This window comes from Hemitrygon akajei, chromosome 7 (genome assembly GCF_048418815.1).
Source record: "Hemitrygon akajei chromosome 7, sHemAka1.3, whole genome shotgun sequence".
Classification (NCBI taxonomy): domain Eukaryota; kingdom Metazoa; phylum Chordata; class Chondrichthyes; order Myliobatiformes; family Dasyatidae; genus Hemitrygon; species Hemitrygon akajei.
Window position 1 is genome coordinate 113193401 of NC_133130.1, and position 17626 is coordinate 113211026.

The 17626-nt window shown below is 43.6% G+C and overlaps 1 protein-coding gene across 4 annotated transcripts in view; it reads left to right on the forward strand.

Moving 5' to 3' along the window:
* The first annotated feature begins 9847 nt into the window (after positions 1–9847).
* Positions 9848–17626, forward strand: part of cep43 (centrosomal protein 43) — an 86678-nt gene continuing 78899 nt past the window's right edge. The window contains exon 1 of one of the 4 annotated variants that reach the window (XM_073051756.1): positions 9848–10037. In XM_073051756.1, coding sequence (XP_072907857.1) covers positions 9957–10037 — 81 coding nt within the window. In that variant the 5' untranslated portion in view covers positions 9848–9956. The remainder of the gene's footprint in view (positions 10038–17626) is intronic. The other 3 variants (XM_073051754.1, XM_073051753.1, XM_073051755.1) reach the window with 3 other exon arrangements.

Below are 17626 nucleotides of genomic sequence, written 5' to 3' on the forward strand. Positions count from 1 at the left end.
ATTTGAAAGTAGAGGGGGGAGGGGAAATGCGAAATGATAGGAGTAGACCGGAGGGGGTGGGATGAAGCTAAGAGCTGGAAAGGTGATTGGCGAAAGTGATACAGAGCTGGAGAAGGGAAAGGATCATGGGACGGGAGGCCTCAGGAGGAAGAAAGGAGGGTGGGGGGAGCACCAGAGGGAGATGGAGAACAGGCAAACAACTAAGTATGTCAGGGATGGGGTAAGAAGGGGAGGGGGGCATTAACGGAAGTTAGAGAAGTCAATGTTCATGCCATCAGGTTGGAGGCTACCCAGCCAGTATATAAGGTGTTGTTCCTCCAACCTGACTTCTCTAACTTCTGTTAATGCTCCCCCCACCCTCCTTTCTTTCTCCTGAGGCCTCCCGTCCCATGATCCTTTCCCTTCTCCAGCTCTATCACTTTTGCCAATCACCTTTCCAGCTCTTAGCTTCATCCCACCCCCTCCGGTCTACTCCTATCATTTCGCATTTCCCCCTCCCCCCTCTACTTTCAAATCTCTTACTATCTTTCCTTTCGGTTAGTCCTGATGAAGGGTCTCGGCCCGAAACGTGGACATCGCTTCTCCCTATAGATGCTGCCTAGTCTGCTGTGTTCTACCAGCATTTTGTGTGTTGTTTGGATTTCCAGCATCTGCAGATTTCCTCGTGTTTGTTAATTATCACTAATGTTCATAAGTCGTCATCTGTCCCACTGTTCCAATTAATGTTTTAAAAACTAGCAAAGTTCTGTAAATGCTACAACTGTTCACACAGATTGGAAAAATGTATGTTCATTAAGGAAGAGGGTAGGGGATTGCCACAGGGATCAGCTCTGGGTCTCCAGCAATTCACAATCGATAACATTGACTTGGATGAAGAGGCTAAGTGTAAGATATCGCAGTTTGCTAATGATACAAAGCTGAATGGCACTGAGTTGTGAGAAGTGTATCAGCAAGAGCATAGCAAATTTTAATGTAGAGATAAACATGAGATTCTGCAGATGCAGGAAATCCAGAACAGCACACACAAAATGTTGGAGGAACTCTGCAGGTCAGGCAACATCCATAGAGAGAAATAGAGTATATGCTTAGGGCTGAGTTCCTTCAAGAGCGCTGAAAGATGGGAGGAGGGAAGGAGCATAAGCTGGCAGGTGATGAGTGAGACCAGGTGGGTGGTTGGGGAAGGGTGGATGAAATGAACTGGGGGTGATAGGTGGGACAGGTAAATGTTACACAGACATGGCAGGAAAAACGTATCCAAGTGCAGGACTCTGACATGGAGGCAGGATCAGGAGGCAGAATCTCCGTAGCGAGCGCAGAATTGAGACCAGGCTGAGTCAGGACTAGGGAGGCTTGGTTCACGAAGAGATACGGTGTTGAAGACTTGGAGCAAGGTTCCTCTTTCTGAGAGTCGACCAACAATCTGGCAAGGGCTGACCGGAGCTGTTGGGGTCTTATCCTCCGGTGGCTAATGGAAACCAGGTGCTGGTGATTGAGAGGAATTGGGAAAGATTGGGAATCAAGTGTGGGGATTAAGGACCAATTAGGGAGGAAAGGGAAAAGGTGGGAAATGCCAGCCAGGACCATGACAGTAAAGGGCTAAAGAAGGAATCTGATGAGAGGACAGTGGATCGTGGGAAAAAGGGAAAGATGAGGGGCATCAGAACAATTTCCTGGTGGCAGACCATTTCAATCGTACTAATTATTCATATTCTGATGTTGGTCCATGGCCTTGTCTACTGACACAATGCGGCCATTCTCAGGTTGGAGGATCAACACCATCATTTGGGAGTCGGGGACCAGAGGGTACAGCCTCAGAATAGAAGAATGTCCTATTAGAAAAAGAGGAGGAATTTCTTTAGTCAGAGGGCGGTGAATCTGTAGAATTTATTGCCACAGATGCCTGTGAAGAGCCAAGTCATAGGTTAATATGTTCTTGATTAGTAAGGAAGCTAGATTTTTCATGCGGGAGAATGAGGTTGAGAGGGGTAATAAATTAGCAAAGATGGAATGGCAGAGCAGACTCTGAGCCAACTGCTTTAATTCTGCTATGTTTTATGGTCTTATTTCACTTGGTAGCCTCTAACCCAGTGGCATGAACATCTCTTAACTTGCGATAATTTTCCAACACCCCGCCCCCTTTTTCCATTTCCCAGTCTCTTACCCCTTCTCTTCACCGCACTTTTAAGGGATTGAGATGCAAGGTAAGATTGAATAAGCTGGAACAATCTGTTGAGTGGAAACCGAGGAGAGATCTTAGTTTATGAAATTGATAGGCATGGATAGGGAAGATGGTCTTTTTCCCAGGTTCAGGAAATATAAAAGTTGAATTAATTGTCTCACGCAAGTACATGTATGCTCAGGCATAATAAAAGGCTAAATTGCAGTAGTTTATAGCATTCAGAAGAGAAATTATACGCAATTTTATGAGAAAGAATAAGATTAGGACAAAAAAGACATTTTAGTGCAAAGAGAGCATAGCATTGCTATATTATGATAACGATTAGGGTTGTGCCAGTTGGTTCAAGAACCAAATGGTTAAAGCTGGTTTTAATTTGGCTTCTGTAGCTCCTGATGGTAGTTGCATGAAGCAGCTAGAGGGATAGGTTTCAAGTGAGATCAACAGATTAAACGCGGATCTTGGGAACAGGATTTTCAAATGGAGAAAATGAGTATATGGAAAGAGCTACCGGAGGAGGTAGTTGAAGGAGGTATAATTAAGTATAAAAGACATTTGAACAGGTATATGAATGGGGAAAGTTTTCAGCGATATCAGCCATATATACCATGGATACAAGCTTTATGACCTACTAAGTCGGTGCTGCCCATAATCTCCGCCAGTCTAGTCCCAAACTCTTGCACTTAGCCTTCTAAGGCCCAAATACCCCCTCCATTTACAGAAAATCTTGTTCAGTGTGAACAAGTTACACTGTTTGTATGCTGTTTAATTCTATGAAAACCTTTAATGGCCATTTAATCCTGAACCTAAAGACTGCCAGTTGCCAGAGATGGAAGAGTGTTTAATATTCCTGATCATTTAAATTTTAGAAATGAATGATTAAATTTTCTGCAATGGAGTATCAAAAACATTAAAACAAATAATTTTGAAAGAGGGAAGTTAATTTACTGCATGCATGTTGTCACTACAGCCAAACACATGAATTTAAGTCAGATCAGGTGATTTATGTTTTTTCTTCGCAGCCACTGGACAACCTCTGAAAAATTTGGTTCCACCTTAGGAATTAAGCGGACTCCAGCAGTGGTGCATTTTGACGGGTACAGTGAACTTGTACAGTGTGTTCTGTGTTCCACATTTAACACAAATATGGAAGCTGGAAGTTAATCTGTGATTCATATGAAAACTGAATATGAAGTATAAGTGGAGTGCGATGAGAGAAAAAACCCTCACATAATTCCTGTATGTGATGGTGATGTTTCACTCCTCAGTGAGCTAGGTGCTTTTTATGCACATGTTGAAACTACACCTGTAATAATCCATAAGAAAAAGGAACAGAATTAAGCCATTTGGGCCATCGAGTCTGCTTCGCCATTTCATCGTGGCTGATCCATTTTCCCTCTCAGCCTCAATCTCCTACCTTCTCCCCGTATCCTTTCATGTCCTGGCTTTCAAGAATCTTAAATACTGTATATCAAATGACTTGGCCTTCACAGCCACCTGAGGCATGAATTCCACAGATTCACCTCTCACTGGCTAAAGAAATTCCTCCTCATCTCTGTTCTAAAAGGATCCTCCTCTAATCTGATGCAGTACCTCTGGTCTTGATTTCCCCACCATAGGAAACATCCGCTCCACGTCCATTCTGTTGAGGCCTTTCAACATTCGACAGGTTTCAATGAGATTTCTGCCTCTTCCCCCTCCCCCCCCCACCGACAATTCTTCTGCATTCTAATGAGCAGAGGCCCAGAACCATCAAACACTTCTCATATGACAAGCCTTCACAAAGTAAGGTGACCCTGTAATCTCGGTCTCAGAGCATCATTCAAGAGGGTGAAGCCTTGCAAGGCATCAGGTTCAGATGGTAGACCTGGCAGGGGACTGAAAACCTACGCCAACTAACTGGCTGGCTGGAGTGTTCAAGGGCTGTTACTGTTTTATTTAGGGATGTAGCATGGTAATGGGCCCTCCCATCCTAATAAGCCCGTGCCACCCAATTACACTTACGTGACTAATTAACCTATTGAGCTGTATGTCTTTGGAATCTGACATCTTAAACCACTCATTGCTGCAGGTAGAGGTTCCCACCTGCTTTAAAAAGGCATCATTTATATCAGTGCCCAAGAAGAGTTGCCTCAAATCACATCTACTGAGATGAAGTGTTTTGAGAGATTAGTCAAGACTAGAATTAACCCCTGCTTGAGTAAGGACCTGGACCCACTTCAATTTGCCTTTCACTAAAACAAGGTCACAGCGGATCCAAATCACTGGGTTTCCAATGGGCTTTGGACCACATGAACAACAGTGACATCTATGTCAGGCTGCGGTTTATTCAACACCATGATCTCAGAACTAATTAACGAGCTTCAAAACCTGGGCCTCTGTACCTGGCTGCAAGTGCATTCTTGACTTTGTCATCAGGAAGCCACAGTCAGGACAAATCAGTGATAACATCTTGGTGACAACACAGGTGCAATTCAAGGATGTGTGCTCAGCCCTCTCTACACTACTAACTGTGGCTCAAACGGCATCTATAAAATTGCTGATGTCGCCACTTTCATTGGCAGAATTTCAGATGGTGAAATCATCGGCAATTTTATAGATGCCGTTTGAGCTGTGCCTAGCCACAGCAGAGAGTGAAGAGTATGTGAGCAAAGTAGATATGCTGGTCAAGTGGTATCATAACAATAACTTTGCACTCAACATCGGCAAGACCAAGGAATTAACTGTGGACTTCAGGAAAAGAAGGTGGGAGAACTCACACACTCCTCATTGAGGGCCAGCAGTGGAAAGAGAGAACACTTTCAAGTTCCTGGCCGTTAAGCTCTCACAGGATCTATGATTGCATATTGGTGTAATGATGATAAAGGCACGTCAGTGGCTATACTTCATTAGGAGTTTGATAAGATTTGGTGTGGCAGCAGAGACTGGCAAATATCTACAAATGGAGAGATTCTGGGTGTTTGCATCACTGTCTGATGTGGAGGTGCCAATGTACAGGAATACAAGTTGCTTCAGAGGTTGGTAGACTCAGCCAGGTCCATCATGTGCACATGCCTCCCCAACACTGAGGACTATTTGTAACATGCCTTCTCATTACCACCATCAGGGATGAAATATAGGAGCATAATGACCCACAATCAATCTTTTAGGAACAGCTTCCTTCCCTCTATCATCAGATTTCTGAACAGACCATGAACACCTAGCTATTCCTTTTTTGCACTACAGTATTTATTTTTGATTGTAATTTGTAATAATTTATTATGTCTGCACAGTATTGCTGCCACAAAATAACAAATCATGTCTAATGTCAATGTGAATAAACCTGATTTGGGTTCTGAATGTCCCAGATCTAATGAATGCTTTTGATGACCAAAATAATCCCTATGAGAACGGGTGAAATATCAATGGCACAGCAAGGGTAGGGGATGTGATTGGAGTAACAGCTTATGGGGATGTGAAAGCTTATTGATCTATTTATAACTAATGTTAAATATGATGGTCCTTTTATAGGAAGTTTTCAAGTTGTGAACATGTCCAGATGTATTGATAGTTGGAAGAAAAGTTCAAAATAGCACAATGAAGTGGTAGTTGAGGGAAAGGGCCTGTAAGGAGTTTTGTTCATAAAAATATACATTTTAGAGGAAATTTACATTCCTGTGGGCATTGTAATTTGTTTACTACTTTGCAAATATATTGGCTTAAATGGGCCTGAGAAAATGTGAAGTCACTGTCAAGGTTAAGCCATTTTGTCTGGCACTAATGTGTACTTTGGGGATCCAAAATCTTTTCCACCATTGCCAGCTCTTCAAATGGTGGCACTAGCAGCTGTCCTTCCTCTCTGCTACACAGAGCATCCCAACGTGGTCTTTAGCTTCTGGATTGAAGAGCTCTCTCTATACTTGAGGAAGGACAATCATTGAAAGAGGTTTACAATACTGGAAAAGGTGCTACGTTTTATGACTAAAGGTTGGAGCAGTAAGGTTTGTATTTACTGGAGTCTAGAAGACAGGGGAAATGATGGAAGCATGTTAAACCCTGCAGTTCTTGACAGAGAAATGACGTGCTTTTTTTCTTGTGGGTGCATCCAGAAATAGGACTCGTGTATGTAAAAGAAGCAAGTAGTTTCCAATTTACAACAGAGATGATGTGCTTTTTTTCCCAAAAGGGTTCCAAGTCTTTAGAACTCTCTACCCAAAATAAATTATTTCTTTCTCAAATAAAATGAAGGAACCTTGTCTAAAACATTAACTGATTCTCTTTCTACAGATGGTGTCTGACTGTTTAATTTTCCACCATTTTCCTTTTAAACATTCTATACATACAGGATTGGCAAGTCCCACTATCTGCCATTAATGATGGTAGGCCCATTGTTCCTGCCTGCTCCCCTCCCCCTGAACTCATGTTCGCAGTCCCCGACTCCATTCTATCCTTTTGTTCAGTCCCTTCCCAGTTACATCTGTGACACCTCACATGCTCTCTTTTTTCTCAATTTTCTGACCTTGACCACTTTATTTTCACCATGGATATCCAGTCCCTATACAATTCTATCCCCCATCAAGAAGGACTTTTAGCTCTCTGCGTCTTTCTAAAACAGAATACCTAACCAGTTCCCCTCCACCAACACCCTCCTGTTTGGCAGAACTGGTCCTCGCCCTCAACAATTTCTCCTTCGTCTCTTCCCGCCTTCTCTAGACTCAAGGTAATAGGGGCACCCACATAGGCCCCAGCTATGCCTGCCATTTTATTGGCTACATAAAACAGTCCATGTTCCAAGTCTTCCCCGGTAATACTCCCCAACTTCTCCTCCGCTACTTTGACTGTATTGCTACTGCTTCATGCACCCATGCTGAACTCGTCGATTTCATCAACTTCCACCCTGCCCTTAAATTCATTTGTCACACCTCCTCCCGCACTCTCCGCTTTCCACAGGGATTGCTCCCTCACTGATTCCCTTGTCCATTCATGCTACACCTACCCATTTACTTCCTCCCTTCCCTCTACTCTGGGCCCCTTCCAGGTGAGGCAACACTTCACTTGCTAATCCGTTGGGGTCGCCTACTGTATCCGGTGCTCCCGATGTTGGTGAAACCCGGCGTAAATGGGGGGAACGCATTGTTGAGTACCGCCGCTTCATTCAGCAAGAGCGGAATTTCCCGATGGTCAAACATTTTAATTCCTAGCACCCAATGGCGACTTTAAAGGAACCTTGTCTCAAGAACCAATGTACCATTAAAGGCAACCGACAAGGGCACTGAACTGTGAAAGGATCACCTGTGGAGACTGCCACAAGAGCTACGTCGGACACATTGGACCTAAGCTCTCAACTCGTTTACGGGAACATAAACTGGCTGGCGGTACGGAGACAAGATCCACTGTCGCTGATCTCGGTACATGAAGAGCAAGAGGGACACCACTTTAACTGGGGTTCTGGCACAGGAAACAGGCATGAGGATTCTTTTAGAAGCGTGGTTCTCTTCTAATAACTCCGTAAACAAACATATCGAAACAGACGCCAGCTATGAACGCCGAAGAGCTAAAGACACGCGAGCCAATAGAAATCAAAGGTCAACTGCGGGGGTAGCCAATCAGGACCGAGGCAAGCGAAGGCTATATAAACGCGTCCGCTCCCAAAACAACCGCGCACTAAGGTCTTGCGATGAAACTTCTGCAAACTAATTGCCGAGCTCGGCGAACACCGCAGTACCAAATGCCCCAACCGGAGCTACCAATATTCACCACCATCCTAAACTACCGAATGATTCCCTTCTGATAAAGTGGACTCTTGACTTCATAATCTACCTGGCTGTCGATCTGCATTGCACTCTGTAACTTCGACACTTTATTCTGCACCTTTATTGTTTTACATTGCACTACCTTAATGCACTGCGCAATGAATTGATCTGTATGTACAATATATAAGACACTGTTTTCACTGTACTTTTCTACACTTGATGAAAGTAAACCAATTTTGCAATTTGATACACGTTTATACAATTATCAGTACATACGATTAGGAAAGGTGCAGAGTGTTTAGATCTTTTCTCAGGGTAGAAATGTCAAATACTAAAGAGCATAGCTTTAAAGTGAGGGGTGAAAGTTTAATGATTTTTCAGGCAAGTTTCCCCTTCCCTACCCACCCTTCTGCTCCTCCACACACACAGTACCAGGGGGTGTGCTGGAAGCAAGACACATTAGCAACATTTAAGAGGCACTTATACGGGCAATGTGAACAGACATGGAATGGAGATGCACAGAACTCCATACCTATGAAAGCACATGGGATGAGTTTAATCTGGCATCATGGCCAGCAAAGACATCGTGGCACAAAGGACCTGTTTCTTTGCCGAACTGAAGTAACCCATCCTTTCCGTATGAAGCAACAAGCAATCTACAGCGGGTTGACGAGCAGCATCTACGGGAAAAGGAGCTCTTTTTTTTGGGAGAGTCTAGGACTAGAGGACACAGCTCTGAATAGAAGAATGCCCCTTTCCACCAGAGATGAGGAAGAATTTCTTTAGCCAGAGGGCAGAGAATCTGTGGAATTCTTTGCCACAGACAGCTGTGCAGGCTAGGCCATTGGGTATATTTAAAGCGGGGGGTTGACAGGTTCTTGACAAGTAAGGGTGTCAAAAGTTTTGGGGAGAAGGCAAGAGAATGGGGTTGAAGGTAAAAACTCAGCTATGCTGGAATGATGGAGCAGATTCGATGGCCCGAAGGCTCTAATTACTAATTCTACTACTGGGTCTTATGGAAATCCGGCGTGAGGTTTTCCGAATTTCTTCAGAACTACAGAAATTCAAGAGATTTATCAGGATGTCACTTGGATTAGAGAATATTACTTATAAGGAGATGTAAGAACTCGGTGTTTCTCGAGGGCGTCGGAGGCTAAGGGGGGGCCATGTATATAAAGTTACGGAAGACGTAGATGAGGGATGTAAGGATATTTTTCCCAGAGTCGAAATGTCATTTCTTCGCGGGTATAGGCGTTAAAGTGTGTGTGTGTGTGTGTGTGTGTGTGTGTGTGTGGTACCAGTAAGTGTGTGTGTGTGTGTGTGGAGAGTGATTGTGTATATGTGTGTGTATGGGGGGTGAGAGAGTGATTGTGTGTGTGTGTGTGTGTGTGTGTGGTACCAGTAAGTGTGTGTGTGTGTGTGTGGTACCAGTAAAAGTTTGTTTACTTCGCGTAACGGTCCAAACTTAGATTAACAGTCAATTAACTTGCTGGCAAGCATCTCAACTTCACATCGTGGAACCACACCAATGCCAGGTCAGCCGAACAAGGTAACGGGCACACGGGGGCTTTCCTTCTTCATCTCCACTTGCCTTCTCGAAACCATCCGGCTCGTTACCTGTTGACCAGTGCCCATGGCCCAGGGACCGTGTTCAGTAAAACTGCACTTCAACAGATTTGAAAACAATTTCTGTAAATTCGGCCCAGGGGAAGAGAATGTCAGTGATAGTAGCAGAAATTACCCGAGAGCGAGTTCTCGGGAGCGCGCTCCTCGCTCCCGCCTTTCGCTCCGCTCTCGCGCGCCCCTCCGCGGGGAGACCGTTATCGCTAGCGTTCGATTCGAGTCTGACTTTTCGTCCAATCAGTTTCAAAGTTAACAGCTGACGATATTATAATATTTTTAAAGGTTACAACCATCATCTATAAGTGTTGGGGGAAACTCTCTTTCGGCCCATGATATCGATTTGATTTACTTCCGGTGCTGAGGAAGCGAGCAGCGGTAGCGAAAGAGCGAGTCGGGACGGAGCGCTCGTTGCGGTTGTTGTCGATATGTCGGCGGAGGAGGACACGGAGCTGCGGGATCTGTTGGTGCAAACTTTGGAGAACAGCGGCGTGTTAAACAAGCTCAAGGTCAGTTTCGCACCGACTCCCGTGGCGGGTTGTGCCGGTGACTGCCTGCTGTAGCGTCGGTTTGAAGCAGTGTCGGTGTCAGCGAAGTTTGTGGCCGCAGTGGTTCAGCGTTGAATGTGTGTCCACATAGGACGAGGGTAAGGGGAGGAGAAATACGAGGGAAGGGGAAAGTATGTGCTGGGTGGGTGGAAGGCTGAGGGGGAGATGGGCAAGAGCAAGATGTGAGGGGAAATGAACAGGGGGAAGGGACGCGGGGGGTGGATACGGGCAGGGGGAAGGGGCGCGGGGGGGGAGACGGGCAGGGGGAGGGGCGCGGGGGGAATACGGGCAGGGGGAAGGGGTGCGGGGGGAGATGGGCGGGGGGAAGGGGCGCGGGGGGAGATGGGCGGGGGAAGGGGCGCGGGGGTGGATACGGGCAGGGGGAAGGGGCGCGGGGGGGAGATGGGAAGGAGGAAGGTGTAGAAACAGAGTAGGGTAACGGCACTTTAAGGGCAGAGCAGTAGGAATGGGCTAATGACATCTGGGAATATGTTAGGTTTGTGAGGGGAACAGCGAAGGTCAAGGAGTGGTAGAAGGAAGGGAATCGGTGAGTACCTGAGCAGTGGGGGAGTCAAGGTGGAGGTGGTATGAATACGGGAGTGTCTGAGTGGGCAGTGCAGGGGAAGTTCAGTGGACCAGAAAGCCAAAGGAAGGACTTTGGGAGAGGCCTAGAATAGTATCAGAGCAGAGGTAGATGGTGAGGAGTTGGGGTAAGGAGGCTGGCAGAATCCCTGTAACGATTCTTCTTTGGTCAACTGAATGTTTATTCAGTGGAAGAGGGAAGGATTGCTTATAGAAAATTACACTTGAGTAAAATATGCTGCTGCTGCAAGTATATAAAAAAGTATCAGCGTTCACCATAATCACTGAAAGCAGCTTCAAGATTTACATACGTGTGTAGTTTAACAAAGGCAGTTGCTGTCATGCATAACACATTCAATGTCTTTGGATTTCCAGCATCTGCAGAATCTCTTGTGTATATGATTTGTTGTCATGGATTCGGCTCTCTGAAAGTTGTGCCAATTTCTCCAGTGTGTTCAACTAGAACAAATGATCTGCTGACACATTCAGACTCTTGCAAGCTGTTACTACAGTAAAATAGCCTGAAAATATTTGGTCCAAAATGTTGATGGTGAGGCAGGGTTTGATGGTCCAGAAACTGTTTGTAATCAATTATTGATATCTGTAATCCTGATATTTGTATGTAATTGGATGGGTTAAGGGGGATTGGTGAAAAGTTTAAGGGGAACATGAGGGGAAACTTCTTCACTCTGAGGGGTGGTAGAGTATAGAACGAGTTACCTGCATAAGTTGTGCATGCAAGCTTGATTTCAATGTTTAAGAAAAGTTTGGATAGGTACATGGATGGCAGGGTTATGGATAGCTATGGTCTGGGTGTAGGTCAATGGCACTAGGCAGTTTAAATAGTTCGGCACAGACAAGATGGGCCAAATGCAGTGGAGTTTCCAACATCGATGCTTCGCTCCCAGACGAGCTAAATCTTTTTTACGCTCGATTCGATGTTGCCAATTCTGAGCCCCTGAGGAGACCTGCGGATGGTGGGACGAGCAGTTTGGTCATCTCCAAGGCCAAAGTATACAGGTGTTTCCAACAGTCACAAGGCTGCGGGACTTGACAGCATCCCAGGGCAAATACTCAGGATGTGCATTGCACAACTGCTAGGTGTGTTTACAGATATTTTTAATCTCTCCCTTTCCCAGTGTAGAGTGCCCTGCTGCTGCAAAACATCCACCATTGTCCCTGTACCGAAAAAGAACAAGGTAACATGTCCGAAAGACCAGTGTCCTGTTGCACCTCAATAATAAGCAAATGCTTTGAGAGGCTGGTCAAGGACTGCATCTGCAGCATGCTTCCACCTACACTGGACTCTCCACAATTCGCCTACTGACACAACTGATCGACAGATGATGCAATAGCCACAGCTCTACACACTGTCCTTAAGCATCCATCTTCTCCAGATGTGTGTATGAAAATGCTGTTCTTGGACTACAGTTCAGCATTCAACACCATAATTCCCTCCAGGTCTGACAAGAAGCCTAGAGACTTTGGCCTTCACTTGCCTTGTGTAGCTAGATCCTGGACTTCCTGTTAGATCGCAGGCAGGTGCAAAGAGTGGGCTCCCTTACCTCTGACACGCAACACAGGTGCTCCTCAAGGCTGTGTACTGAGCCCTCTCCTTTACTCTCTGTATCTCTTACTTCAGTGGTTGGTGAGTTGATGGAGAAGATCCTGAGAGGCAGGATTTATGAACATTTGGAGAGGCATGATATGATTAGGAATATTCATCATGGCTTTGTCAAAGACAGGTTGTGCCTTACGAGCCTGATTGAATTTTTTGAGGATGTGACTAAACACGTTGATGAAGGTAGAGCCGTAGATGTAGTGTATATGGATTTTAGTAAGGCATTTGATAAGGCATTCTCAAGGCTTATTGAAAAAGTAAGGAGGCATGGGACTCAGGGGAACTTGATTTGTGGATCCAGAACTGGCTTGCCCACAGAAGGTAAAGGGTGGTTGTAGACAGGTCATACTCTGCATGGAGGCCGATGACCAGTGGTGAGCCTCAGGGATCCATTCTGGGATCCTTACTCTTTGTGATTTTTATAAATGACCTGGATGAGGAAGTGGAGGGATGGGTTAGTAAATTTGCTGATGACACAAAGGTTGGGGGTATTGTGGATAGTGTGGAGGGCTGTCAGAGGTTACAACGGGACATTGATAGGATGCAAAACTGAGCTGAGGAGTGACATATGGAGTTCAACCGAAATAAGTGTGAGGTGTTTCATTTTGATAGGTCAAATATGATGGCAGAATATAGCATTAACGGTAAGACTCTTGGCAGTGTGGAGGATCAGAGGGATCTTGGGGTCCGAGTCCATAGGACACTCAAAGCTGCTGTGCAGGTTGACTCTGTGGTTAAGAAGGCATACGGTGTATTGGCCTTCATCAATCGTGGGATTGAGTTTAAGAGCCAAGAGGTAATGTTGCAGCTATATAGGACCCTGGTCAGACCCCACTTGGAGTACTGTGCTCAGTTCTGGTCGCCTCACTACAGGAAGGATGTGGAAGCCATAGAAAGGATGCAGAGGAGATTTACAAAGATCTTACCTGGATTGGGGAGCATGCCTTATGAGAATAGGTTGAGTGAACTCGGCCTTTTCTCCTTGGAGCGATGGAGGATGAGAGGTGACTTGATAGAAGTGTACAAGATAATGAGAGGCATTGATCATGTGGATTGTCAGAGGCTAGCACGAGAGGGCTTAGTTTTAAGGTGCTTGGAAGAAGTTACAGAGGAGATGTCAGGGGTAGGATTTTTATGCAGAGAGTGGTGAGTGTGTGGAATGGGCTGCCGGTGGCGTGGTGGAGGCGGAAACGATAGGGTCTTTTAAGAGACTCCTGGATGGCTACATGGAGCTTAGAAAAATAGAGAGCTATGGGTAAAACCTAGGTAGTTCTAAGGTAGGGACACATTTGCCACAGCTTTGTGTGCTATAGGTTTCCTATGTTTCTGGCTCCAGGGCAGCTTCTTCCACCAGCCCATCAGATTGCTTAATTCATGCTGACACCACTGTATTTCTATATTATATTGACTATCTTGTTGTACATAATATTTATTATAAATTACTATTATTGCATATTTGAATGGAGATGTAACAAAGATTTTTAGTCATGTATTTGAAGGATGTAAGTAATAAAGTCAATTCAATTCAAAGGATCTGTTTCTGTGCTGTATTTTCTATGACTCCATGACAACCAGTTGTTCACAATTGTCCAATAAGCTTGGATTGCTTTTGTTATTGTTTGAAGATGGATGCCATGGTTACACTTTTCCAGTCACGCTTCCTTTGTTGTCTTGCTTTGATAAATCAGCTCTTTGAAGACTAGCCTCAATATCTTAGTGATGTTTGGTGTCAGTCATTGCTAGAAAGGTATTGCCTCTCTCATTTGCTTAAATCTATTTGGATATTGTACAAACACTATCAAAGTCATTGTTCAGCTAAAACTTCCTACAGTGAGATGATTTAGCAAGCCATACAAACAGTGGTTTTAGGAAACCAGTATTCTCTGATTTAATTACCATACTTCAATTTCCCTCTTGAGATCAAATGTATTTGCTGTAGTGTCCTCGAATAACTTGAAGATTAATGCTTTAAAAATGCATTTTATTAATCTTTATGAAAGACTGTTCTTGAATTTATCCTGCAATTTTTCAACATACTGCAGTTTTACTTTGTATTATTTGTAGGTAAAGGAGTTGTGCGTATCTTGCTTTTGGTAATTAAAACTATTAATTTTGGAAGGGAAATTAATCAAATGATTTGAGGGGGAAAATCTGAACTCTTTTAACTGGAATGCTTTATAAAGCATCTAAACTAGTTGATAAGTTTTCTGATTATGATGTTAGCAGTAAGTTAAGCTTATCTCAATCAGCATTTTGATGCTTGGAAGTTTTTGCGCTCTTAACTTCAAGATGGCTTCACCACTCATCGGAAATGGTTGCATCACACAAGTCCTGCTTTCGGCTGCCATAACTGCTCATTCTGTACTGTAGAACAGACACTCAGTGGCCATTATATTAGGTACCTCTGTATGTAATAAAGTGGCCACTGAGTGTATGTCCGTGGTCTGATGTAGCCTGTCCGCTTCAAATTTTGACATATTGTGCCTTCTGCACACCACTGTTGTAATGCCTGCTTGTGGAAGACAAAAATGGATAAAGTCACTCAGAGACCGTACAAGTACAAACACTTTATTCAAATTGAACTAGTCTGGCCATTCTCTTCTGACCTCTATCTTCACCTGCACAATTACTGCTCACAGGACATTTTTTCTGTTTTTCACACCATTCTTTATAAACCCTAGATACTGTTGTGCTTGATAATCAAAGGAGATTCTGAGATACTCAAACCACTCTCCATCAGGCACCACCAGTCATTCCATCATTCCACCAGTCAGGTTAAAGTCACTTAATTCTTCTGCATTGTGATGTTTGATTTGATTAACAACTGAATCACTTGACCATGTCTGCATGCTTTTATGTGTTAAGTTGCTGCGCATGATTGGCTGATTAGATATTTGCATTAATGAGCAGGTGTACCTAATAAAGTACCCACTGTGTGTAGGAACAGGCCCTTTAACCCACAATATCTACACAGAATGTTATCCTGAATTAATCTAAATCTCTTCTGTACATGATGCATGTAGAACATAGAAGAGCACAGCACAGGAACAGACACTTCGAACCTTGATGTTGTGCCGAACAAATTAAGTTAATAATTAGTAGGCAGCCGTCCATCCCCGGGATCATGAGCTTGCGCCTCTGGTGGACTGTGTCCCGTCCAGGGCGCAAGCCTGGTCAGGAAGATTTGAAGAACCAGCAGTTGCCCATGCAGCGGGTCCTCCTCTCCTGAAGCCTTTCCCATGGGTGGGTATGGCCGCAAGGCAGCGGAGGTTTAAAATCAGAGTTTTCCTTCTTTTAGGCGGGCTGCTGCCAAGGCTGATGAGCCCCACCTGCCAGAAACTTAGTAATTAAATGACCAATTAAACTAATGGTTTCTGCCAACACAATGTCCCTATCCCTCCATTCTCTCATATCCATGTGCCTACCTATGAGCCTCTTTAACACCTCTATCATATTTAACTCTGCTGCCACCCCCGGCCGTGCATTACAGGCTTCCACTACTTTCAGTTAGGGGAAAAAACAACTTGCCCCACACATCTCCTTTGATCTTGTCCCTCACCTTTTTTTGTTTGTTATACTGTAGAATAATAAATTTTCCAGTGAACCTGTTACAACTAAAGGGAATTTGGAAGCAAGGCTTCACTAAATTTCAAGGAAACATAGGAAATAGCACCAGAGTTAATGTTGAAAGGATTGTGGGAACCAGAGCCCCAGTTAACTAAATGCCAAATTGTTGGTATTTGTGATTAGCTGATAAGTGGATTATCGGATTTTTACTCTATTTGTATTCCTGATTGCTTGTTCTACCTGTGTTAGTACGCTGCAACTTTTCACACTCAAAGAAAAAGGATCCTATATTTATATTTGCTTTACCATAATAGATGACTTCACATTTTCCCACATAATATTCCTCCTTGTTCTTGTTCATGATCCCTGCAATCTCTCTACATCCTCCACACAACCCTTCTCTTTATATCAACATGAAAACAGGATATGTTGCATTTGTTTCCTCATCTAAATCATTGATATTGATTGTGAATAGGTGGGTCCAGTTTTGATCACATCTGCACCCCACTTGTCACAGCCTCCTTAACTGAAAATTATCCATCTTCAGTTCATCGCAATATACTACATTCAGTTGCATGTGCTATAATTTTGTTTTGTGGTGCCTTATTGAAAACCTTCTGAAAGTCGAAGTATACCACATCTGCTGGCCACTCCTTAACCTGCCAGTTACAACCACAAAAACTGAACAGATTTCCATTTATAAGCTCAGGATGACTGCCAAACACTATTAGGATTTCCTAAACACCATGTCAAATCTTTAAGCATTTTCTCTATTAATGGGTCCAAAGTTCAATGTTTTCTCTCCTTCCTTTTTTAAATACTGAATCTGTTACTCTTTTTGAATTCAAGCCCCAGACCCTTATTGCCTTGAAGAATTAGAAAAGTTTCTTGTCCTTCTACCAGTTACTTTATACCTATTACCTTTAGCTTTTGGCCTTTGTTAGCTTCATACTTGACTATCCCAACATTTCCGTTTCCAATTTAATATGCAATTCACTATAGATAAATTATAGGTATATTGGAGGAATCAATACAGATGCTATAGGATGGTCCAGAGCATCCAATTTAATTTCTACTTTGGATTTCTACACTGTTCCAAAATAGTTCTAAATTAAGCTTGAGTAAAAATACCTCATTTTCCATCCTGGCACATTGCAGCCTTTAGGACTCAGAATTGAATTAAATAGTTTTGTTTAACTAGCCTTTCCTATTTGTTTCAGAAATGGCCTGTTCTCATCCACCTGTAACATAAACTCATTTTTTCTCTTTCTGCAGATATTACCTGATCTGCAAAGAATGATCAGTATTTTCTTTTACTTCAGATTTCCAGCAAACCCTCTGTCCTGTATTTCATATTCTTACCCCTTTTTTTTCTATACTGCCCTTTTATTAATCTTTCTCTAAGAAGTATTAGTTAGCTATGATTAACAACTACACTGGACAACAAAGATTTTGCTTCCTGAATATCATAGATTTTGGGCTGCTGATCATGAAAATGAGCATTAAATTTTCCTATCACGCACCATTTGTTTAAAATCACCCACATTTGTTATTTCAATTCATAATTCAAGTCAGAATAACAGATGCTAAAATTAAGGAAGGCATTTTTGTTGGCCCACAAATCAAACGGGTCATCAATAACACGCAATTCAAACAACTTTCAGTGGGTCTGGAAAAAATTGCAGGGAAAGCATTCAAGGGCATTTTTGAAAGTTTTCTTGACAACTACAGAGCACCGAAGCACGTGCAGCTGGTTGACAACATGCTTCAAGCATACAAA